This window comes from Engystomops pustulosus, chromosome 3 (genome assembly GCF_040894005.1).
Source record: "Engystomops pustulosus chromosome 3, aEngPut4.maternal, whole genome shotgun sequence".
NCBI lineage: Eukaryota > Metazoa > Chordata > Amphibia > Anura > Leptodactylidae > Engystomops > Engystomops pustulosus.
In genome coordinates, this window is record NC_092413.1 from 148,180,928 (window position 1) to 148,206,978 (window position 26,051).

At 39.5% G+C, this 26,051-nt stretch overlaps 1 protein-coding gene across 1 annotated transcript in view; it reads left to right on the plus strand.

Moving 5' to 3' along the window:
• The first annotated feature begins 1,287 nt into the window (after positions 1 to 1,287).
• Positions 1,288 to 26,051, plus strand: part of LOC140122878 (uncharacterized) — a 44,665-nt gene continuing 19,901 nt past the window's right edge. The window contains exons 1-23 of the mRNA XM_072144123.1: positions 1,288 to 1,320; positions 2,545 to 2,715; positions 3,305 to 3,490; positions 4,374 to 4,507; positions 4,788 to 4,906; positions 5,001 to 5,219; positions 5,309 to 5,527; positions 8,433 to 8,552; positions 9,292 to 9,500; positions 9,586 to 9,655; positions 10,599 to 10,766; positions 10,943 to 11,056; positions 11,483 to 11,746; positions 12,023 to 12,154; positions 13,014 to 13,198; positions 14,143 to 14,323; positions 15,215 to 15,337; positions 17,826 to 17,948; positions 18,995 to 19,114; positions 21,216 to 22,991; positions 23,088 to 23,279; positions 23,430 to 23,545; positions 24,669 to 24,727. Coding sequence (XP_072000224.1) covers positions 1,288 to 1,320; positions 2,545 to 2,715; positions 3,305 to 3,490; positions 4,374 to 4,507; positions 4,788 to 4,906; positions 5,001 to 5,219; positions 5,309 to 5,527; positions 8,433 to 8,552; positions 9,292 to 9,500; positions 9,586 to 9,655; positions 10,599 to 10,766; positions 10,943 to 11,056; positions 11,483 to 11,746; positions 12,023 to 12,154; positions 13,014 to 13,198; positions 14,143 to 14,323; positions 15,215 to 15,337; positions 17,826 to 17,948; positions 18,995 to 19,114; positions 21,216 to 22,991; positions 23,088 to 23,279; positions 23,430 to 23,545; positions 24,669 to 24,727 — 5,033 coding nt within the window. The remainder of the gene's footprint in view (positions 1,321 to 2,544; positions 2,716 to 3,304; positions 3,491 to 4,373; positions 4,508 to 4,787; positions 4,907 to 5,000; positions 5,220 to 5,308; positions 5,528 to 8,432; positions 8,553 to 9,291; positions 9,501 to 9,585; positions 9,656 to 10,598; positions 10,767 to 10,942; positions 11,057 to 11,482; positions 11,747 to 12,022; positions 12,155 to 13,013; positions 13,199 to 14,142; positions 14,324 to 15,214; positions 15,338 to 17,825; positions 17,949 to 18,994; positions 19,115 to 21,215; positions 22,992 to 23,087; positions 23,280 to 23,429; positions 23,546 to 24,668; positions 24,728 to 26,051) is intronic.

Sequence of the window (26,051 nt, forward strand, 5' to 3'; positions counted from 1 at the left end):
CACATGGTGGGAGCCAGGGGTCTGGTGTAGTGACTGTGTACAATTTTGTCCCTGATGTTCTGGCCACGCCTATACGTGATACTGGGGGATGTGGGGAGATGAGGGGCCAAATCGGGGTCCATCCTTAAGATGCAGGGAAAGCAGGGTGGTCCGTTCAAGTTTTGCCGCTCTTTGATATGCCGCTCTAGGATATAATCCGGGTACCCACGCTGTTTGAAACGATCTCTTAGTTCCTTGGCCTGTTGTTGAAATTCCTGTTGAGTAGAGCAGTTCCTGCGAATTTGCAGGTACTGTCCAAACGGGATCCCCCTCATGAGTGCTGGTGGATGGTGGGATTCCCATCTTAGCAAGGAGTTGGTAGCAGTGGGTTTACGATAGATGGTGGTTTGTAGTTCTCCGGTGGAGGATTTGATTATCCTAACATCAAGAAAGGGGAGACAACGGGGGTGCGTTTCGAAAGTAAACTTGAGTCCCAGAGAATTGGTGTTAAGATCCTAAACCAGTTGGGTAAAGGCTTCTTTCGTACCCTCCCATACAATGAGGATGTCATCTATGTATCTGGCCCACAAGGAGGCCAGTTCTACCCCCAGGGGGCCAGAGTCTTCGTTGAAGACACAGGAATGTTCCCACCAGCCCAGGAACAAGTTGGCATAACTGGGGGCGCAAGCACTCCCCATTGCCGTGCCCCTGAGCTGGTGGAACAATTTACCATTGAAGGTAAAGAAATTGTGGGTAAGAGTGTATTCAAGTATTTGTAGCACGAAGTTGTTATGGGCCCTATACTGTATACCTCTGCTGTCTAGATAAAACTTGACTGCTTTAAGTCCAAAGTCATGGGGAATAGAGGTGTAGAGGGCCTCTACGTCAATGCTGGCAAGTAGACTTTGTGGAGACAGGTATAGTCCGTCTAGTCTCCTAAGTAAGTCCGTTGTGTCTCGTGTGTATGAAGGGAGCGAGGTAACGAAGGGGGCTAGTATTTGATCGATGTACGTGCCCAAGTTATTACATAGGGATTGTAATCCCGTTACAATGGGTCTTCCCTTTAGAGGCGTGGTGCCTTTATGGATCTTGGGTAGTCCGTAGAAGGTGGCCAGCTTTGGATGTTTAGGCATTAGGAATAGGTATTCATCTTGAGATATGAGTTTGTCTTCCAAAGCTGGCAACAAAATGTCTCGGAGTTCCCTAAGATAGGATGTGGTAGGGTCTTGAGGGAGGGTCGCATAGCTGGATTTGTCCATTAGTAGAGTTTCACACATGAGTTGATATTGTGTAGCCTCCATGACTACGATGTTACCGCCTTTATCCGACATTACTATACTAGTAATGTCACCAACTTGGGGGGTTTTTGTGTTTTTATTATGCAGACCCGTGAACAGGTCAATCGAGAGGTCATGTAGTAGTCTGACGTCAGATAGGATATCAATAGGGATATTAAGTTCACGAGACTCCTTCCTGTCTTTAGCAGCAAAAAATTTGCGCCATCTGAGTTTCCGTAAGAAGAGATGGATATCCTTGTACCATCCAAATGTGTCGCATTTATTAACAGGGACGAAGGATAAGCCTATCTTAAGAATCGATGTTTCGTGTCTAGTGAGTAATTTAGTCGATAGGTTAATCACTAGGGATTCTTCGTTCTTCCCTGTGGATTGCGGTTCCTGAGGGGGTACAAGGGGCCCCGCTGTAAAAAAGGAGAGGAGGAGGAGAAATGAGAGGGAGAGGATGAGGCTGCCGTGTATCCGGAGGTAGAGGGTGGGAGATTGGTCATATATGGTTGTGCTGGAGGGAACCCAAGCCCCACTCCGTCCACTAAAGAGAGGCCCACTCTTTTTCAACTGTCGGTGCACTACTCTGGTCTAATGCACCCTTGACCATGAGCAGTGTCTTTTTCTTCGTTTTTAACTCTTGAATTTCCAATAAAAATATACCTTTTAAAGTTATAGTTCTCCGCCATTTGTACTTCTACTTTGTGTCTATTATGCAATATGTAATCGTACATAAAAATACATTACCGTATTTTTCGGACTATAAGGCGCACAAAAAATCCTTTGATTTTCTCAGAAATCAAAGGTGCTCCTTATAGTTCAGTGCGCCTTATATATGAACCGTACTTACAGACAACAGCTGCCTTGAACTATGCACAGGTCTGCCACCTGCTGGGGCCTCCTTTTAATCAGGTGCGCCTTATTATCCGGTGCATCTTATATATGAACCTAGACATTTGAGGAGACATTTATTGATGGTGCGCATTATAATCCAGTCCGAAAAATACGGAAATTAAATAACATATAAGCCTACAATAATTATCCACCCACTGCAACCCAGTGGTTCTGGGTGCAAAGTATAGGAAAACTGTAGCACTGAAGCATCATCACAGCACCATTCCACCCAAATTTTTGAGAAAAATCAAAAATAGTCATACAAAAGTGCAAACTATAGTAAACTATAACACTAACACTTTTATGAAGATACAATTGTCAAAAAATCCATAGAAAGCTCATTTAATGAGTGCAACATGGAGTAAATTATCTAATCTATGTTCTTTAGTTTACAGATAATGGCGTGATTGTGTTCCAGCGTAACACATATGACCCAGTCTATGTGCTCAGCTATCCATACACTACTTTCCAGAGCAATGATCCTTTAACACCTCCACTTATAGCCGCCTTCTGGGCTGATGCAGACTTATCCGGAGGCATTGGGGATATTTATTACCAGGTAACTTAGAAAAAAATTCCACTGTGAAGTACCATACTACAAGTATGTATGCAGACGAAATACAGGCAGTCCCTGACTTGAGAACACTCTGCTTACTTAATTACAGACGGACCTCTCTGTCCACTGTGACCTCAGGTGAAGCTGTCTGGAAGCTTTACTTTAGTCCGAGGGAGTTACAATTATAAAATATACCAGGTCCGACTTACATACAAATTTAACTTAAGTACAAACCAAAAGAACCTATCTTGTTCATAACCCTGGAACTGCCTATAATGGCTTGACTATTGGCTAGACGTGGACATTGTCACAGTCATCTTGACATAATTTACTTTTATCAGGTGTGATGTAAGTAGGTTTGACTTGCAAGCTTTTCGCATCGAAAATTGCTTTACACTCTTAGTCTAATTAGGGAATTTGGAGGCTTGAGCCAAGTCAACAGTTATCTATGTGTTCAGATGTGTCGGAAATAATTTCAATTTGTATTAGGCTTTTTCATTAATTGTAGGTCAGTCTATAGCAGAATCACATGTAAATACATGTCAATATGCATTCTTTATATTAATGAATATATATTTGTTGTTTCATGTAGGTGTATGACTTCCAGTTATCCAATGCAGATACGATTTTCAAAAAATCCATAGAAAGCTCATTCAATGGATATTTTCGGTTTAACTTTAACATTCTTTGGGCCATCAAAATAACATGGGATAACATTCCGCCATTCACTTCTACAAAGTACAACTTAGAAGCATACTGGAAGACACAAGTCAACAATGTAAGTATTTTCTTATTTAGACCCAGCAAAAAGATTGTTTAAAATGTGCAGGCAATTATGTTTTTATCTGTGTAAAAATCTGGTGATATCTAGCACTTTGCATTTCTTTCTTCCATGTGGCACTTTAACTATTTTGTATGAATTGTATGAATTGTCTGAGAACGGTTTGTGGCACTAGCACTTTTTCACAGCATGGTTAGTTACCTGCTTTGTAGTTGGTGATCATCATTGGTCCTTGGTTTTTATACTATGTTGATTTATTGGGTGCTATGTATCTGTGATTCAAGGTTATTTTTTAGATACTTTTGTGTTGCTTGATACTTGTTGACCTTGTTTACCTTGAGAGAAGGTCAGTAGACATTACCAAGTGTTTGGTCAGTGGTGACACGCGATTGACTCTCACCCAGGTCTCCGGTTCTGTATTTTTGTATATTACATTTCTTAAATGTTTCTAAATGTATGTCCTTGTTTTTCAGTCTGTTCCTCAATAAAATGTATAATATTTTGATTCATGATAATTACCTCTTGGTGAGCCATTTTTTGTGCATTTCTGTGTCTTTTTGGGACCATTTTAAGTTTAGTAAATATATACTAGTTTAGTTATATACTATTATACAAATTATGCAATATATACATGTACATGAAAGGTGCACACAATACTTTTTGCACACACAGGCCATATCTATAAGCACACAGGTTATTTTTTATCAAAGTAATACACACAAGAATCCATTTAAAGTTTAGTGAACATGGAGGATGAAGACACTTATTTTAAACTCACTGACTGACACATAGTTATATTTGAATTATGTTCTCCTGTACGGTTACCGATTACTATACAAGCTGATGTTGTATAAATGTTCATTTATTTTCTTTACTGCAGACAAATACATACCAAGTGGTTCTAGCCACTGATGGTATTTACTCTTTTGCTCTAATCTTGTTTGAGGATGGTGGAATGAAATGGAAATACAATTCTCTCACTGGCTTCCATTTACCAAAAATGGGGTACTACAGGTAAAGTGTTTATGCAGCTTGGAATATACTCTATTTTAGTAGCTTCACACATAGATTTACTGATACTAATTACACAATGTAAACCTATACTGGTGCATCATGAGGCTAAGACTGTTTACCATAGAAACTGCACCAAAATGTTAACTTTTTGGCCCATTATATGGCATCTTAACCACACCCTTTTCTATTAAATCACATCCCCTTCAAGCCTCTTGTGTTGTTTTGTTTTGTTGCCTTCAGCATTAAATTCACAAATATTTTTGTCCTATTCAATTTTTAGTGGTATTCCTAGCACCAACAATTTCAACAATTTCCCAGCTTTCAATGATCCCCAGACAGAACCTTCTGTCAGCATTGCACAAAGATACACTCCTGATCAATACAAGGGCTACAATACAGGTATATTATCAGTTAAATTGTTGTCTGTTGAATACAACATTTCTTAGGTGTGGATTATGTTAATGAAATTATTAAACTGCTTTTATTTTACTAGGGAAAAAAGGACAATGGGCCTATCGTCTAGATAGCAATAGCCAAAGCACGTTAAATTCAAGGCTTCAGTGTCTGAGCTGGTATTATTCTGAAGTGACACCCACTTGGTTATTTGGAACATCTTCATGCCCCTGTACTTACAATCAGGCAAAGCTGGACCCTTCTTTTACCGATGGTCTCAGCCCTTTGTATTATGGCTTTGATTTAAAAGGTCCATCAGGTAATATTTATGAATTTGCTACCATATTTAAAATATGTATATGATTTATTTTATAATATTTCTTGCCCTGTTGCTTATTTCTATTACAGAACAATACTGGTCTGTGCAAAACATGTTCCCCTCTAGAGATGGTAGTGGAAGTAGATGTTACTACAGCTGGTCTGGAGCCCTTGTTTATGGTGAGAAGGAACGATATCTCCCAACGCCATGGATATCGTTCAACTTCTTAAAATTTTACTTAAACCAAAAAGATTATGGCGATTATTTCTGGAAAACAGTTCTCCCTCCTCAAAGAAAACTGTACAAAGGTAACATAAAAAAATACAGTATTTATTAATAGGTACCAAGTACGTAATATATACTCGAGTATAAGCTCGAGTATAACTATGCTTATACTTGAGTCTATAAAAAATTAACACTGTACTCACCTTTCCGACGCCCCCTGTAGGCCCTCTTCTTGCTTCCGATGCTCCTGTGCCTCTTTGGGCCCTCCGAGTCCTCTTTGGGTCCTTGAATTCAGTAGGTTATGTGTTCACTTATTAGTAAGCACTCACGGTGTGCACCACCTACTGGAGATTGTTCATATCAAAAGGGAAAGGGGAAAAGAAGGGGGGATTAAAGATGAAAGTTGTGAGTGTCTAGAAGAAATAAAATATAACTTTTAATTCATTCTTTCTTAAAAAAAAACCCTATATATGATTTTATAACAATTAGTAGTATTACCAGTGTGACATTTAGGGTGTCAAACTTAATCCAGGCCAAGTCAGATATACTATGATATCCGGGGAAGTATTAGCGGGTAGGGGTCCCCTGTTTTATGACAATTACCCCCCCCGTTTTTCTTAGAGAATGTTCCACCATCTGTTCTGGAGGAAACTAGCAGTGGGACAGGCTGGATGTCACCGGAATCCTCGGCGGTGCGCTATGGGATTTGCAGACCGCGGAGGACACCAGCAGTACCGCTGCTCTTTGCAGCACTGTACTGCACCAACACCGATAGTGTTAAGCAGAGAGGATTGCGACAGAAGTCGCTACCCGCCGCGTCTCTACTGGTTGAGGCTACGCTGTCGGGTAAGTAACAAGTCGCGTACTACTTTGCGACTGAGACTGCCGGCTTAAGTAACTATTTGTCGCGCTGTTGCTCGTATCCTCCTATACACCCCGGTGTGATTCTAACACTGTCCCTCTGTTATTAAGTCCCTATGCTATGGCCATGGATGATAAACGTATGTCCCAACACGTGTTTCACCGGGATTACCCGGCTTCTTCTAGGGGCGGGGGCGGCCGGGTGAGGGCGCCTTTTGTACTGAAGTCCGTGATTGACAGCTTCATTGACCAATTCGGTTTAACTATTAATTCTATGTATGAAACACAGTAGCGAGAGTTTGTTTGTTATTCATAACATAATTATGTAATCATTGGATGTTACGACAGTAATTTCTTTTACTATTCCCATTATATTTTTTGTGTCTGATGGAGTGAGTTATTACTTCAAATTTTGGTCATAGTTATAGATGGCTGGCAAATATAACCATACTCTTATGTTGTTTGTGAATATCATACTACTGACGTATTGCAAAATGTAAATATTTATAATTACATTTTTCTTAGATAAATTCTATTTCCAATCAAACAGGAAACTTGATTATTCCTTTTTTGCATGACGACATCCTATAGTTTTATCAGTAATTATTATCCATATGTACTTTGGTAAAATAAGAATCAACAGAATCAATCATTTTCTATATATTACTGATTGATTTGGCGAGAGGGAGTTAGAATGGTGTTTGGAAATCTGCATGAGGTTTAATTTCATCACTGTACACAGTGTACTGGTGTTAGGAAATCTGCAAGAGGTTTAATTTCATCACTGTACACAGGTACTGCTGGTGTCCTCCGCGGTCTGCAAATCCCATAGCACACCGCCAGGGATTCCGGTGATATCCAGCCTGTCCCACTGCTAGTTTCCTCCAGAACAGATGGTGGAAAATTCGCTAAGAAAAACGGGGGCGTAATTGTCATAAAACAGGGGACCCCTACCCGCTAATACTTCCCCGGATATCATCGTATATCTGACTTGGCCTGGATTAAGTGTGACACCTTAAATGTCACACTGGTAATACTAGTAATTGTTATAAAATCATATATAGGGTTTTTTTTAAGAAAGAATGAATTAAAAGTTATCTCTTTGGGTCCTTCCACTCCTCTTCGGATCCTCTCGTGATGCTGGCGGCTCTCAAACTATGACGTTGGTAAGCGACTGACATCATTGTGTGTGCCATGGAGACCTTAAGAGAGCCGAACAACCCGAAAAGGACCCAAAGAGGATTTGAAGGACCTGAAGAGTATTCAAAGCAAGAAGAGTAGCTATGGGGGGCATCGGAAAGGTGAGTACAGTGTTCTTTTTTTTTTTTTTTTTTACTACAGGGGGGCAGGCTGGCTATATACTATGGGGCTGGCAGACTATATACTACAGGGGGGTGGCAGGCTATATACTACAGGGGGCTGGCAGGCTATATACTACAGGGGGCTGTCTATGTACTACAGGGTGATGGCTGGCTATGCACTACAGGGAACTGGCAGGCTTTATACTACAGCAGGCTGGCAGGCTATATGCTACAGCAGGCTGGCAGCCTACATACCCCCACACCCACCCCCTAGAGGAAGCGACGGTGAAACGCGCGTCGGGGTGCTGTGGCGGTGGTCAGAGTTACTATCTCATACGTTCTGTTTTGGCTACATACTACACCCTGGTGAGTAATGGAACTGGTTACAGCCTAATTGTATTTACTGATGCTTGTTGGATACTTAGAGTGTACTTACTATGTATTGTGTTATTTCAGACCACCGCCACACCTTTGTGGTTTTTATGTTAAGTTTTTAACCGTGTTTTTGTGGTGACCGATTAAATAAAGACGTATATTGCTTATTGTAAACTGAGTATTTAACTTTATTGCAAATATATATATTCATTTGGGTATCCTATTTACTTCTATTGGTATTCTATACATACTACAGGAGCTGGCAGGCTGTATACTACAGGGGCTGGCAGGCTATATACAGGGGGGCTGTGACCAATGCGATTCCCACCCTCGGCTTATACTGGAGTCAATAGGTTTTCCCAATTTTTTCGTTAAAATGAGGTACCCTGGCTTAAACTTGGGTTGCTTATCGAGTATATATGGTAACTGAAAACATTTTCCTGTTTTTCAGTTGGAGAAATTGATCCTTTCAACATGTGCTGCAAGTATTCTGGATCCAATTATCTTTGCAATCTATACAGAGAAAAAAGACCTCTAGACTTTTGCCAAAACTATGTCCCACCACGTTTAGGTATGTGGAGAAAAAGAAAAGAGGCAATTACTTGTTGGTAATGAAAATAACAGAAGCCTGCCTGTTAGTAATAAACCTTGTATTTAGAGATTTCCCATTATTTATTATGTGCAAGAAATAACATAAATGAAACATGATTTCTAGAAGTGTAAAAACACAAAAAGATTTATTTGAATAAGGGATTAAATAGATGGTTTAGCATCTGGTGAATTTAACCAAATCATCAACCAGTGCACTGGAATATCATAATAAAACAGAGCATTGTATCATGTATGATATTGCAGTTTCAACGACTAAACAAATATATGTCATGAAATATGGATTTGGATATTTAGCACCTTTCAGACCACTGAACTGATTTGTACAATGTTTTGTTTTGTACAAACATTTTGTACAAGTTAATGATTTGTACTCTTGGTTAAAGGGGTTTTCTTATGAACAAAAGTTAGGCCCTATCCACAGGATAGAGCCTAACTTGCTGATCAGTGGGGGTCTCAGTGATTAGACCCCCACAAAACACGAAAAGAAGGAGGGGTCCGTCGGCCACCTCGTTGCTCCGTCAGACTAATGAAGCAGACGGCCGCACATGACCGTTCTGCTCCATTACTCTCTATGCAGCTGATGGAAACTGACAAGAAATTTGTGGGAAACCCCTCTTCAGTGGTCCTATATATGTCAGTACTAATATATATGAAGGGCACAGAGTCATTATTTTTAACACTTTTTACATTTCTTCAAGGATTTTTTTATGGGGACCCTCATATTAACACACTTGATGGTGTCCCTTATACATTTAATGGTCTGGGTGAATTCATTTTGGCTGATGTCAAGGATGAAAAGTCTACCACCGTCTTTACACTCCAAGGCCGCACAGCCCTTTCTATGAATGGCAGTAGCAATGCAACTAACTTTGTTGGGCTAGCAGCAGTCACATCAACTGGCGACCAGGTAATCCAGTGCTGTATCTGTACATCTATAAAAATACAGACAAATTATACAGTGGTTACTAGTGTTTCTTCTTTCTGCATTTCAGGTACAATGGAGCTTACAGAATGATAATGAAACTGTAATAAGCTACAATGGGACAAACATTCCACTATCTGGTATATAGTTATTGTAGCAATTTATTTATTTTACCTTGAATAATGTTTATGGAAATATTTCAAAATTTATTCTTTTAATTTCCTATTCTGTACATTGATGTAGACGAGCTTACTTAAAGGGGTTTTCCAGGCCCTTCATATGATTTTTTATACAGTTGATGGCAGGGTAGGATCTGATAGACCCACATAACTGTAGCAAGTGCCTCACCAGGGCTTCTTTCCATCTACACCTCTAATTTATCCATCTACTCTATCACATTAGTTAGAAAGTTTTACCTGTTAGTGATATATTCCTCTACAGTGGCCATTTTGGACCAAGACAACCACACAGACACCATTTTATATCAAAGCAGACATTTTAGTATTAGCAGGGGGTCATGCTGAGCATTGTCCAGCTAATGTCATGATTCAGCCATTTTTGTATAATCTGCCTGTAAAAGTTTCTCCTTGACACATGTGAGAGATAGTTGTCCTTCAGACTGTTTTTCTTCCCCTTATATTGTTTTGGGTAGCAAGAAGCTGTTTGAGCCATTCTCTGTACATTTTGTAGCTGGGATAAAATAAACATATCTGTGAGAAGGGCCTCTGAGAATACTGTGCACAATTTATTAACCTTTTCGGAAAATGTCCTGGTAAATTCATTATGGCCAATAGCATTGCAGTATTCTATTTCCTTGTCACGCCCCCCCATTCTGATGATTCTGTATTTAATATATGCCGCTGAGTGTTAACAAACGGGGAGATTCTACGTTTACTAGGAGACAAGTGTGTCTTAGTTTTGTGCTCTCGCCCTGGTACAGGGCAGCCGTGAAAGAGTTAATTTGAAATTCACCTTTACAACTGATAAGGGAGGTTTAAGCCCTAGATACAAATCTCTGGCATACCTTATCGGTGATCTCCATACATTTTATATTATTCGGTATTTACTTATCTTTTGTTTTAGATAACTTAACCTACGTTGAACATGTGGCATTTGGGAAGACGAGCACTGGAGAAGCAAATGTTTATTTTGATATGGGTATTTCCATCTCGTCTTCTGTTAACTTTGGAATATTGAGCTTTGTATTGACATTAGAACCAAAATTTCAAAATAGGACCACGGGACTTCTTGGTTAGTAGCATTTCTCATTTTCATGATAAAAATTAATATACATCATATTTTAACTCTTATCCAATTATGTTCCTATGAATCAATACTATATGAAAAAAGAGCTGTCACTTGGACACATTAGTTATGTTAGCAATTGTAACTTTATGCATTATGTTTTTGGATTTTTTCCACCTCAGGAGTCTACAATGGGAATCCAAATGATGACTTCCTTTCTGCAGATGGATATACCTTAACATATAATGAGAGCACAAAACTCAAAGACTCACAGATCTTCAGCTTTGGGATGACATGTAAGAGATTGTTGTTTATGCTGCATGCAAATTACTTTCTGTCTATGGATATAGTAGTAACATTATGACTGCAACAGTTTTGTCCGAGTCTGTTGAAATGAAACTGTAAGAGTCTGTCCATACCACAAAGAGGTTTTATGTTTTCATCAGTAAAACAGCAGCAAAACATCTACCCATAGCCTTCAAAAATATGAAAATATTTAAAAATATTTCCAAGGATGACCAGTTTAAGTAGAAATTCTGGTTCAAAGTGAGTTAGTTTACAGTGCACTATACTAGCAAATAAGATTGGACCATGTGTTGTTCTTTATACTGTTGTAAACAATGTGCCAAATATATATATATATATAATGTAATTCTCGGTGGTCAGGAATTCCATGCAAACCAACAAGAAAAGTAATTACAGAAGGCATTTCTTTTTTACAGGGAAAACAACACCAGAAAATAGTATTTTCCATTATAACTCTACCAATGGAGAGTCTTGGTATGCCTACAACAATAATAGCTTTATTCCCTTGTTCTATGATGAGTTAATTACTTCAAGTAACCCGGACATAATCCAAAAGGCCAATATCACTTGCAAAGGAAATGAAAATTGCCTCTTTGATATTTTGAGCACTGGAAACTTTGATGTGGGATCCGCAACAAAGGCTAGTGATCAGATGTACACTGATTGGAGAACTAATTTGGGTAAGCTAGATAAGTAAACAAAAACAATTTGACTTACAGAAGACCCCTTCCAATCTTCCAGTTTTATTTAATAATTACATTATCTAGGAAATAACAATTAAAGTTTATTTTAAACCTAAATAATGTATTTTCTAGAAATAAATAGTTAATCAAGGGGGTGTTAATAGTTGATGATTTGTCCTTGCACAGTATGATCATGTCCACAGAGCGCTGATAATTATAATAATCTACTAAAATAATTACACATTTATATCATATTAATTTTGCTTCCTTCAGACATTTTCCCCCCAAACATCTCTGGTCCTCAAACAGTTATGAGCTCCTTGAATGTTCAAGTTCTTATCAACTACACTGCTGCAGGTTCTATGTTCAATATAGACACAACGTCCAGTGATGTCATATTAACAGGTAGGACAAAATTATAAATGTGAATAATGCATCAAGGAATATTTCATATGGTACCAATCATGTAAAGGAATGTAAAAGATTTGTTAGGATTGGTTTTAGCTGGTTGCCTACCAAGAAACTCACAAATTAAAATACAGTATTCACAAAGTCAAACAGTAGTGTAATGATAGTAACTACTCTGCTATGCACAGGTTGACATGACCATGACACTAAGGTTACATTAATGTGAACGTAATGGGGACCGATTTCCGGCTGCACCATTTATGGCCAGATATGGGTCCTCATTGATGCGTAAGGTGCCTTGTTACTGTGCAGTGATCAGACGTTACCTCAACGCACCATGACATCTCCTATATTTTGCTGTATTTTGCCGCGATGACCCTGAACTGCCCTATGGAGAGGGGAGGAGTGAACAGTGCTCATCCCCCTTCTCGCCAGCACGCTGATGCAGCGGGCGTGCACACGTTCATGTGAATGTACCCATAAGTTGCAAATAACCAAAACTCTGCTGGATTTCTTGTGACTGTGATGCCAAAGTTTCACACGGTGACTCCATTCACTATCGTTACAAGGCACTGTAGTCTAGGAAAGGTGAGATCTATGATAGTTCTAAATGAGTCATGGTCATAACTGTGGTGTATACTTAGCATTATAAAGAGGTAAATGGATGATTCATGCTAACCATCTCCAGCTTTAATTCATTGAAGGTGAAAGAGACTTTGAAAGTGCCAGGTCACTAGAGCCACAGTTTAATGGAAAGCATCCAGCACTTTATTCATCCATAAAACACGAGTTCATTTACACATGAAATCATATCAAATACATATAAAACTACTGAAGTGTATCTTTTCCAATGCAGAAAATGGAAGCCTTAGCTGGTTACCCTCATCTTCGGTTCCAGTTTATGCAACTGTAAGAGCTAACAACACACAAGCAACGGCAGAGCTAGGACTAACTTTAATACTCTGCAACTGTAGCAATAATGCGACCTGTGACTATGAAAATACAGTTCTGAGGGGTGAGAGAAACAACTCCAAATTCATGGTAAGTAAAATAAATGCATGTGTTTTTAGTGAAGTAGATAATCTTTATTTACATTATATGGGAAATTTTGAAGATTAAAACTAAACTTCTTTGTTAAAGGAAATGATCATTGTAACATCTGTGTTCATGTTGTCCTCTGTCCATTGTGTGCGGTTGAGGATTCCCTGATTGTTTCCTTGTGCCTTCTTTTACTATTGTGTATGAACCCAGGTTTAGCTGCTTTGCAATCTGATTGATGAGCATCCTGCGCATCTCTTTCCTACAACTTAGCTGTGATCTAGTGTTAGTTAACCCACTATGATTGACAGCCTCATACACTAATCATCTGCCCCTTTATTCACTGGTTAAAAAAAAGTTCTTGGCTAGCTCTGCACCTTGTTAGAGTTTTTTTTCTCTGTTGAATTCCTGGTATCCTGATCTTGGCTTCTGTTCTGACTACTCTTCTACTATGTCTTCCCTCTCTGTTGTGACACAGCTTGTCAACCATTCTTATCTGTTTGTTTTTGTGTTGTCCTTGTGTTTATGTTTTGCACTTTGTTGTAGGAAGGGACTGCCACCTAGGGTACGTGAGGGCCTTTGGTGGGTTCAGTGTTAGGGATCTCTGTCTTCTTTGCTCCTGTCTCTGCTCCATATATTACAGTAATATTCAATATACATTTCCCATTTTTAGTGACACTAGTCACTTTTCTTAACTCTGCGGGCAAGTGTCAAGAAGCGTGTAAAACACTAAAATAAATTGCAATGTTTTAAATCATAAAAGTAGTGGAAATGTATCCTAATCCATTGGTTCTGATCTAATCAATGTAAATGAATTGTTTTATAAGCACGAATAGTAGTAAGAGGTGATGCATGTCCTGTAGTAGTAGACATACATGGTGCTACAGATTTAAGCATATATTTTTATTCCAAAGTGTATTTAAATTTTTTCTAATGTTATATATCAGACAGCCACCTGTAAATGTTCATCAGGTTGGACAGGAGAGTTTTGTACTGAGGATTATGATGCCTGTCTGGAGAACAGCTGCTTCAATACATCATCTTGTGTGGACAACAAAGCACCTTTGGATGGTTACCAGTGTTCACAATGTCCTCCGGGACTATATGGAGATGGAATCAAATGTTTTGGTGAGTGTATCGTAAGCTATACAGCATATTTTTAAACACATATCAACCGTACAAGAATTGTAATTTGAATTGTTGGTAGAGGATGCTGCCTCAAGGGCTAAAATGTACAGTGGTCTTGGATTTAAAATTACAGGCCGTTCACGACATAACCCTTTTGTGATTGATGGTCATTGATGCCTGAATGTCCAGGTCAATTTTACACTTTACATATCAAAGCAAATTTTACTTTGTTTTTTTTCCACGACATGTGAGAAAAAGGAAAAACGCGATTCGGGCCCTTAGCAAATTACCCCTATTGTGTTATAGTAGCTCAGCCCTGGAACTAACACCTAGGATCAGAAGAGCACCAATCCTGGGTGGCTAAATGGGTGCAGAGGAAGAGAGCTCCCTCTGCCACCCATCGGTACCCCGCAGCTGCAGCTCAGCAGCCCAGGTCCAATGAAGGCAGGAACTCATGTGGGACAATGTAATATAAAAAAATCTAGTTTTATATAAAAAATAAATAAAGTCTGAAAAAGTTGCAAAAAACAGCAATACACACAAAAATTACCTGCCCCTTTAATTCAAAAAGTAAAATCACACAGATGTTGTACATCCAGATCCATAAAAGCCCAGCCTAAGAAACTATAATAGTATTAATTATGTATGGCAATAAAATGGGTTAATGGTTTGAATATCAGATATACCTGTTGTAAATATTTAAACTATGGTATTGACTTTTAGAAGTCGCCATAAAGAGTGAGTAGAGTCATACTTTTCTTGCTTTATATGGCCCTTTATTTTAGAAATCAGTGGGAATCTCAAGACTTCCACTGATAAAGACATATAATGTGTCAGAATTTCAAAAACTGTTTATTGATTTGATATTTTATGTTATTTTTCCTTTTAAAGACATTGATGAATGTTATGAAGGAAAGTCAGATTGTGACCAGATTTGCATCAATACTCTGGCCGGATATTCCTGTGCCTGTAACAATGGCTACGAGATTTCTGCAGACAATAAACATTGTAATGGTTAGTAATTTATTATTTGTATCTTTTATACTGTACATGGAAATAAAATTATATATATATATATATATATATACATGTTAGAGGTGGATGATTTTTCCTTAATTGAAAATGTAAACTTTGTTTTAAACCCAAACTGGGATGATTTTCTATCTGTCACCCTCTCTTATCTCTTTATACCCTCCTTCTATGTTTCACTCTATTATCTCTCTATGCCCCAATGCATGTATATCACAATTTCAGTAATGCCCCCTCCTGTATATACAAGCTATAGACAACACATACAGCTACAGAAAACACAGGAGAAATCCCTACTTGTTACATCCAGTGACTGTAGGTGATGTGTCCTCTATCTTCTCCATTAGGCCCGGCATCACCACGTCTTTTCTTCAGCCACGTGTCCTCCCTGTGTTGATCACCTCACAGACATCTCATGTTCTTTATTGTTCCTACATCTTGGTCCCCTAACAGTGTTATCCTGCTGCTACCCCTAACACTCTACCTCCTTTATTGTGAGGCCCCATTCACACGGACACATGCTATGCCACAGCCAGGCTGCTTGGTTGGGGAGGTGGAGGGGTGAGCTCTCCTCCCCCCTCCCATCTCTATAAGAAGCCCTACAGCAGGGCCATTCTTACGGAGAAATGGCACGGTGACACACGACTGTTCTTGCCGTACCGTGCACAATGCACTCCTATGGTGGTGGTATGCTAGCCACTGTGAAAGGGGCCCAATAGAGACAGAGTCCTCCTGAAAATACTGTTAACACAGAAACAATAAAACATGTAAAACATGCCATAAAACCTATGTATATATACAGTATATATATATATATATATATATATATATATATACATATAGGTTTACACACAATACATGGTTCCCATTGTGGCCCCCACACTTTATAGTTAAGCTGACAATTACTGCCCCCACCCCATAATTTACATTACCCCCTTATTGTGCCACTCACCTAATAATGTTCGCTAATGTGGCCCAAAACTAAGTGATGCCGTCCCTAATAGTGCCCACATAAAGAATCCCCTCACCTAAAAATACCTACACTAAGTAGAGTCCCCCTAGAGTTCAGTCATGTCCCCATTGAGAAGTTCCCCACTATAATGTCCCCCACAGCCCTCTGTAATGTCCCAGAGCTCCCTGTAAAGTCCATCCACAGCCCCCAATAATGTCCTTAGAGCCCCCCAAATGTCCTCACAACCCCCGAATGTCCTCACAGCCCCCCAGATGTACTCACAGCCCCCCATATGTTCTCAGAGCCCCCCAGATGTTCTCAGAGCCCCCCAGATGTTCTCACAGCCCCCTGTAATGACCCCCAGAGCCCCCTGTAATGACCCTCCACAACCCCCCCCCCAAAGTTTTCACAGCCACCAATAATGTCCCTAAAACCAAATGTAATGCCCCCCATATCCCCACCAATGTCTTTGTAGACCCCTGTAATGTTCCCCACAGCCCCCTTTAAAGTCCCCAGTAATGTCCCCATCAGTCCCCCAAAAGTCTTCACAGCCCCTAGTAATGTCCTCAAAGCCCCCTGTAAAATCCCCCACAGCACCCAATAATGTCCCCACAGCCCCCAGTAGTATTCCTAAGGTCGCCTGTAATGTCCCCCACAGCTCCGCCAATGTCTTCACAGCAGCCTGTAATGTCCCCAAAGCCCTCAGTAATGTCCCCAAAGCCCCACAAAGTCTTCACAACCCCCAGTACTGTCCCCCAAGCCCTATGTAATGTCCCCAACAACCCCCATCCCCATGTCTTCACAGCTCCCAATAATGTCCCCACAGCCCCTTGTAATGTTCCCCATGCCAACCCCCTCAATGTGCCCCCCCCCCACCACTCATAAAAAAAACACTGATACTCACCTCTAGCTCTTCCTCTGGCTTCTCCCAGGGGCTGTAAGACACTAGTGATGACATCATCACCCGGCGTCTCTTGGTCCCGGCAGATGTAGTGAGCTGCTTGAAGCAGGAGACGCTGCGTAGTGGAGAATGGAGCCGACGGCTCCTTCCCCACTACAGTGCTCATCGCTATCTACGTCCTGAGCACGTAGATAGCGATGAGAATAGGGAAATATGCCTGGACAGCGGGACGAGTGTCCCACTGACCTGGGACATTCGGGGCACAGGCCAAAAGATCCGGGCACGGGCCCCGGATCTTTAGACCTAGCGACGCCCCTGCCCCCTGCTATTTAACACCTTCTAATCTTTATATGTCCCTACTCTATGTTGCATCCTGCTATCTGTGTAACCCCTTTATCTTTCTATACTCCCATCTATGTTGCCCCCTTCTCTTTCTATGCCATTTTAAGAAAAATTATTGTAGTAAAATGTGTAGGTAAATTATAACATTTAAAATAAGTTAATTTTATGTGTTTGTTTACTATAATATGCTTGAAGTCTTTTTCTATAATTAGTATTTATATGCAGGAAAAGTATCTTGTAGAAAGTGCAACATTTTACTTTATCTGCTTCTGTTCTAGATATCAATGAATGTATGAACTCGTCAAGTTGTGCAGAAAATGCTTTATGTAGCAATGCGCCCGGGAACTACTCCTGTCATTGTGCTGATGGTTATGACGGTGATCCATACATTTTCTGCACGGGTCAGTTTGTATTTTATCCTAATTGTCTTTTGTCATATTTATTACTGGATTTCCATTAAAAAAATCTTAATAGAAAAATGGCCATGGCTGATCTTAGACAACATAACACAGCTACTACATTCTAGTGTTTGTTTTACAGCTGCTGATCCCCACACCTGACTTGGATCCCCACCATGTGTTATGTGTCCTGCAAGGATAGATTATTGCTCACATAATATAAAACCTAAAGGATCTCTATTTTTGTAAAACTTGAAATGATCTTAGCTAATTCCATCATAGCCAGCAGATCTCTCACTGTTACCATTACTTTACTCCCTGGATTCTGGCAGATTCTATTCCTCTATGGTTAGCTGTGCTGTTTAAAAATATGGTGGGGGGGGGGTCATTTATATTTTTTCTTTTAGTTTCGCTGTGATTTGGGCCCTTTTCTTGCCTTTCTTGCCTATTTGCCTTTCTTATCTCAGTTCTTTGTCAAATGTTGTTGTTTTTTTGAGACTTTTAAGCGCAAATTTCTCCGCAACTCTTACCATTATTTTACCTGCACATACGTAGCCTCGAGTCCCTCGGGCTCATTTGCATACCGTATTTTTCGGGCTATAAGGCGCACCGGATTGTAAGGCGCCCCATCAATAAATGCCTGCTAAAACGTCTAGGTTCATATATAAGGCGCACTGGATTATAAGGCGCACCTGATTATAAGGATGACTGACCAGCAGGTGGCAGACCTGTGCACAATTCAAGGCAGCTGTTGTCTGTAAGTATGGTTCATATATAAGGCGCACCTTTAATTTCTGAGAAGCAAAAAGAAGATCAGATCCTGCCAGAGTGGGCATACACCAGTATGTCAGTGTGCTTGGTTAACAATCCTTTATTCTGGCAGTAGATATAGTTTAAAATACCATTTTATCATTGAATATATAAAGAAAAATGCTATAATATAATATGTTTGCACCTCTACACTTAATTTATGGATACATGTAATATAATATATAATTAATTAATAGCTTTTAATGTTGTACTTAATTTTTTTTTAATGTTTTTTGTAGATATCAATGAATGTGCCACCCCTTTAGCCAATAACTGCACAAGTACATCTATATGCATAAACACTAATGGCTCTTATCACTGTGAATGTCTGCCGGGATACACAGGCCCGAACTGTATAGGTAAAAAATATAACTTTATTCATAGACACATTTACCCATTGAAACATCTGTGTATTCACCCTATTCAGCAAAGTGTGCAATACGAATAAAATATAAATGAAAAAGACAGGTACTTTTAATAAAATAATCCCTAATATATGCATCTTCTTTAAAGCAATTGGTCATTTCAAGTTTTGTTATAATGTGTGGAGGTGGTAGAATATTTGGTAATTAATTAAAATACAGCGGATAAAGAAAGTATACAGAAATTATATATTTTTGCTAATTTTTTAAACAAGAAAAGCTAAAATATCACATGGTCATAAGTATTCAGACCCTTTGCTGTGACATTCATATTTTACTTACATTCAGTCTGTCAGGGCTCGGGGTAAGTGAACACCCTGGACCACCGCAGGAGATGGTACCAGCCGACACCTGGGACCAGAATGTAAGTGGCACCTGGTCTTCACCAGAGCCCGCCGCAAAGCGGGATGGACTTGCTGCGGCAGGGTGCCACCAGGTATTTCCACACGTGTGACTAGCCAGCGGTGGCAGCCAAGGTCGAGGTACAGAATCAGCATCCAGGTCAGGCCCAGGCAGGTAATCAGGGTAGGCGGCAGCAATGCAAGGTCAGCGTACAGGTCTGAGGACAGCAAAAGGGAATCAGGCATAGCAGAACTCAGAAGGAAGCTTTCACAATTGCTAATGAGCACAAAGATCAGGCAAGGAGTAATGGGAGCCGCCGTGTATACTTGAATAAATATTTTTCAGCAAAGGAGTGCTTGGTTTACCATTTGTTACTATACGTATGACCATGTGATATTTCAGTTTTTCTTGTTTAATAAATTAGCAAGAAAATCTACTGTATATACTCGTGTATAAGCCTAGTTTTTCAGCACAAAAAATGTGCTGAAAAACCCCACTTAGGCTTATACACGAGTGTATAAAAATAAACTTACATATTCAACTTCCGATGCTCCCCATTTTCTTCTCTTCACTCGTAACAGAGCAGGCAGAGACGTATTTCAGTTATGGTGTAAACTATATTAAAAAGGGGTTATACACTTGCAGCAAATAATTTATTTTGTATGGTTAAGGAAAAGTTGTACAATCTTCCAATATTTTTTATGTATGAAATACCTGAAGGTTTTCAAGATCTTTGCTTGCTGTCCTTCTTTAGAAAGTTTCTGTGTTTATTGCCAGTGCAGAGAAATCTGTCCATGGTCATGTGATGCACAAGCAGGTATATGAGTCGTTACATGGCCCTGATTACTCTCTGTGATAATAACGCCTTGTGCACGTACGTGTGCATCCCATGACCAGGGACAGATTTCTATGCAGCATCAGTAAACACAGAGGGGCTCATTTACTAAGGGTTGCCCTGCGCACTTTTGTCGGACTGTGCATCACTTTTGGGGCTAAAATATTTTGCACAGGTATTAAAATAAGTGTGTGCGCTGGGATTGTAGTGCAGGCTTCCATGCGACACAAATTAGGGGACGTGTCGTCAGAAAGTCCGACTGATTCGGACTTAACTTTCAAATTGTGTCGCAAGCCCAAGCACTTAGATGCGCCACCAAAGAGATGGTGAGCTCGTGAGCAGGGAAGGAACACATTCATGATAACGGGCTCAGGATCTTAGTAAATCGCGGCACAGTGCATTATAGTCATTCTGTGAACTCCGGTGACCCTGTAAGTAAATGTGCCCCAGAAGCTTCCTATAGCAGGGCAGTAAGCAGAGATCTAGAAAATTGCATGGAATTGATACAGAAATTATATTGGAAAATTGTATGACTTTTCATTACACAAACCATATCAATTATTTGCTGAAAGTTGACAACCCCTTTAATGCAGCTGTCCAGGGTGTGCATGACCCCAACCCCTGTCAGTTCCAGTCCTGTGGGGCAGAGAACCACTCTGTCATTGGCGATATACATGACAGAGAAGATAACGTATAATGCCCCTCATATGTTTAGTAGAGTGCATTTGAATGTTTAGTCTTACTGTACATACATACAGTATACATATATTGTTCTGTATATCCTATTCCATTATATGTACTTTGACTATATCATAAAAAAATATGTATTCAGTTTTTTTATCTAAATTTTTTATGTTATAGATATTCAACACAAAACAACTACTGAATCAATAACAGAAGCAACATTGTCTTCAAGTGTTTCCATATCTTTGGAAGTAACCTCTAGTATAAAGTCTACAACAGTGTCCATAACCTCTGTAGCCGAAAATGCACTGAAAACTAGCACTGAATCTTCCATATCATCACAGACTGGGGAGGATTTATTGAAATTAACTTCCAATACAGGGGGTATAAAGCTTAATTTAACAGAAAGCACAACATTACGCGATACCCAAGAAAGTCCAGCAAGCTCTACAAGAAAACCAAATATAGATGAAAGCACCATAACAAGTGTACATTCAGCACAAACAATACTTTATCCTTTAAGCACCACATCAGATAATCCAGCAAGTGGCATTACCATTTCCGGATCATCAACAGTAACAAGCACAAATGCTGAAGAATCGACCACAGAACTTAATATTACAAATATAGTTATTGGGAGCAGCACCACAAATTTAGCTTCGACCATTACTAGTAATCCAGATACATTACATCTAAACAGCTCTACAAGCTCAACCCTGCATCCAAATACTACTAGTAATGTTTACTTAGCTCTGACATCAGTCTCTAATACTACTGTAACTAGTAGCAACACCTCAAGTTTAGCCTCCACCACTACTGTTACTCCTGATACATTATATCTAAACAGCTCTACAACTTCAACCCTTCATCATAATACTGCTAGTAATGTTTACTTAACTCTGCCATCAGTCTCAAATACTACAGGAACTGAGAGCAATACCACAAGTTCAGCCTCCACAATAACTGGAAATCCAGCTACATTACATCTCAACAGCTCTACAACAACCCTACATCCTAATGTTACTAGCCATGTCTACTCAACTCTGACATCAGTCTCTAATAATACAGTAACTGGTAATCCAGATACCTCTCATTTTATCAGATCTACAACAACAATCTTGCCTTTTAATATTACAAGCAATGTCTTCTCAACTCTCACATCAGTTGTAAATACCACAGTAACTGAGAGTGAAGCCAAAAGTTCAGCATCCACCATTTACAACAATCCAGCTACATTACATATGAACAGTTCTACAACAAGCCTGCAACCTATTGTTACTAGTAATGTTGACTCAACCCTGGCAGCTGTCTTAAATACTACAGTAACTGGGGAAAGCAACTTGAGTACAGCCTCCAGCGTTACTAGTAAAGCAGCTACTTCACATATAAACAGTTCTACAACAACGCTGCAATCTAATGTTACTAGTAATGTGAACTCAACTTTGTCATCAGTCTCTAGTACTATAGTAACTAGAAGCTTCTCTACAACTTCAGCTTCTACCTTTACTGGTAATACAGATATATCACATCTTCAAAGCTCTACAACTACCCTGCAATCTAATGTTACCAGCAATGGCTACTCAGCTCTGACATCAGTCCCAAATACTACAGTAACCGGAAGCAGGAGCTCAAGTTCAGCATCCACCATTACTGGTACTCCAGATACATTACATCTAAACAGCTCTACAACAACAGCTCTCCAACCCAATGTTCCTAGTAATGTAACTCAGACAACAGTCAGTAATACTACTTCTTATCTAAGCCAAAGCTCAATTAGTACTACAGTAGTACCATCTCATATTGCCAGTACATCAACAATCACAAACTCAACTACAGTGACTTCCACAAACTCTTCACATTTAACCATTCCCTCTTCTGCATCATCATTGCCATCAACAGGTATCTGGTCACCTAATAATGTAACAAGCTTTGGTGCATCAAGTTCTTCTACAGGTAAAAAGATGCTTCAATAATATTTATACTTGTAATGTATTATTTATCTTTATTTCATAACTAAAGTCCTTACTTTCCATCTTGTCATTCTAACAGGGCAATTACAAACAAACACAACAACAGCGACTAGCTGCAATGTGAAATCCTGCCCTGCTGTGTACTGCAGTAATGGAGGAATTTGTAGCGTTAGTCAATCTTCCTGTAGTTTACAATGTAAATGTCCAAATCCTTTTGCTGGTGATAAATGCACTTCCATTTTAACATCGTTCATACCGCAGCCTTACAAAGGTATGTATCAAATCTGCATGCTAAATAAAATTAAAATCCTTAAAAAACTATTTGGGGTTAAAAACATCAAAATATATATATTTCAAAAACTGCTAAATAATAGTAAACAATGTATGCAAGGAAATGGCTTATTTATATACTTTTCCCTAGAAATTATTAAGAGACGGGTTGAAATCAGAGCCTGGATAAAAGGAGAAACTGGTTTAGGACTCAATGACCCGTCCTCTGCCAAATATTCTCGTCTTGAGCAGGCTGTGAACAGCACAGTAAGTACTGATAAAAATGTTTGATAAGATATTTTATGCATATCTGATCTCTAATCTGATACTGAAATACAGCCTGTAATGCAGTGCTGAGCTGCAAAGACAAATGTGTTCACCTATATATACCAACTACAGTGGTAGCACCCATAGCAGCTGCTATTGGCCCCACAGTGTCATGGCATCCGACCTGACCCACTAAAGCAGGGGTCAGGAACCTTTTTGGCTGAAAGAGCCATGAACGCCACACATTTTAAAATGGTATTCCGTAAGAGCCCTACAATATTCACATGCCTCCCAATAAATAGGTACCCCCAGTACATATCCCCAGTAGATAGGTAGCCACAACAGATGCCTCCCAGTAGATAGGTACCCCCAGTACATACCCCCAATAGATAGGTAGCCACAGCACATTCCCCAAGTAGATAGGTAGCCACAGCACATGCCCCCAAGTAGATAGGTAGCCACAGCACATGCCCCCAAGTAGATTGGTAGCCACAGCACATGCTTCCTAGAAAATTAATATTCACCTACCTGCGCTCCCTGCAGCCAGCTCCTAATTGCTCCCATTCTCATCTCTTTGACCCAGGCTTAGACAATGGCTGCGATGGCACCTGGGCTGCACAAAGGACCCAGGCAGCGATAACATCGCTGCCTGTGTCCAGTGATCAGTCTAAGAGACACAGCAGCCATCACTATTTATTAAAGATGTGTCTGAGAGCCAGATGCAGCCAACAAAAGAGCCACATCTGGCTCCCGAGCCATAGGTTCCCTATCCCTGCTCTAAAGAATGGAAGCTGTACACCATTGTATACATATTGTCATGTATATAATATGCATATAACAGTGCATATCTTCCACAGTACAAAACATGTATAGGCAGTTTAGATAAGAAATGTTGTGGGAGAGAGCAGCACAACAGAACTGGGGATCTATCATCTCTAATTCCTGGCATGTACTTGCCCAAGGTGGTCAGCAGCTACTGGAACAGATATGTGTAAGTGTATAAATGTATATATCACTGCATAAATGTGTATGTGTGAAAGAGTGCATACATTTGTGAGTATAGAAAAAAATGTAGAGGAATTTGAAGTAGCCTTTTACTAACATGCATAATTCATGTTTTCAGTCCTCAAGTTATCTTCAAGATATTGTGGCATTTGATAAGATCAGCAAGGTTTTGCTCAGGTTGGTATTTTTGCATCTATTTTTGGAACATTATCTCTGCATATTATACAGTGTTTTCAAATTACATAAATATTGGCCCATGGATAATAATATTAATCTTTATTTATTTAGCACCATCATATTCCGTAGCGCTTTACAAATCATATGGGAACATATACAAATAAAATACTATACATTACAGAGTAGAAACAATCACATGGAACAATAGGAGTGAGGACCCTGCTCGCAAGAGCGTACAGTCAATGAGGATGAAGGGGCTAATACCAGAGGTATAAGAGCTTGTATAATGATCCAGTCATTCTTTATAGGGGAATAAAATAATATAATATATTAAATAAAGATGTTGTTGCTTGAACCAGTCATCAGACACCAAATTATATACAGAGTCCAAGGTCAATGGGACTGAAGAGAAACCTGTAGTTTGGTATCCAGTGTATGCTGGATAACAGATTGGAAGAATAACCAGGATGGGTTAGTAAAGAGAGAGTTGAAATTTCATACAGTTAGTGAGTGTGATAGGCTTGCCTAAAGAGATGGCACGTTTGAAACTGTGGAAGTAGGGTATTAGTCTGATAGTCCGGGGTAGAGCATTCTATAGAATCAGTGCAGCTTGGGAGAAATTCTAGAGAAGTGTGTGAGAGGTTTAAATTAAGGTAGACAATAATCTAAGATCACTGGCAGATTGAAGTGTACATGTTGGGCAATAGACTGAGATAAGAGAGGAGAGGTAGTGAGGTGCAGCATTATGCAGAGCTTTGTAGATGAGAGTAGAAGTTTCTTAAGCATTTATTAAGCTTTGAAATTAAATTTGCATGGATTTTGCTAAGACCATATCCATGGCATAACAGTAACAGTTCATGTATCCAGTAGATAGCAGCAGAGCAACACAGCATAATTATAGAAATTCACTAAGTCTATATAATAATATGCTTTCCAGGGTACCATGAAATAAATCCATGTAGTCTTAGGAGTTGTCTTGTCCTTACCACAGAGAACAATTGGGTGATTTATAATGTCACGCACTATACCAGTGCACAGTTAGACTAGACAACCATCAGGATCACACACCTAATGACAGTTTCCCATAATTTAAGTACTATTTTCCGATTACTTTTCAACATTAACATTGCTGGTTCCAATTTATATTATAAATATAGATTTTAAAAGGCACATGATAAAGGGGGGTTGGGGAATTGGGTTTCTGTTCCGTTCCTCTAGGCTACAGTGGTTCTGTCCAGCCCCTTACTCTGTGCTATTTACCATAAGCACCTATTCCAGTCCTTCAAATATCACAGGAATAACATACAACCCTCGCAGATACTTA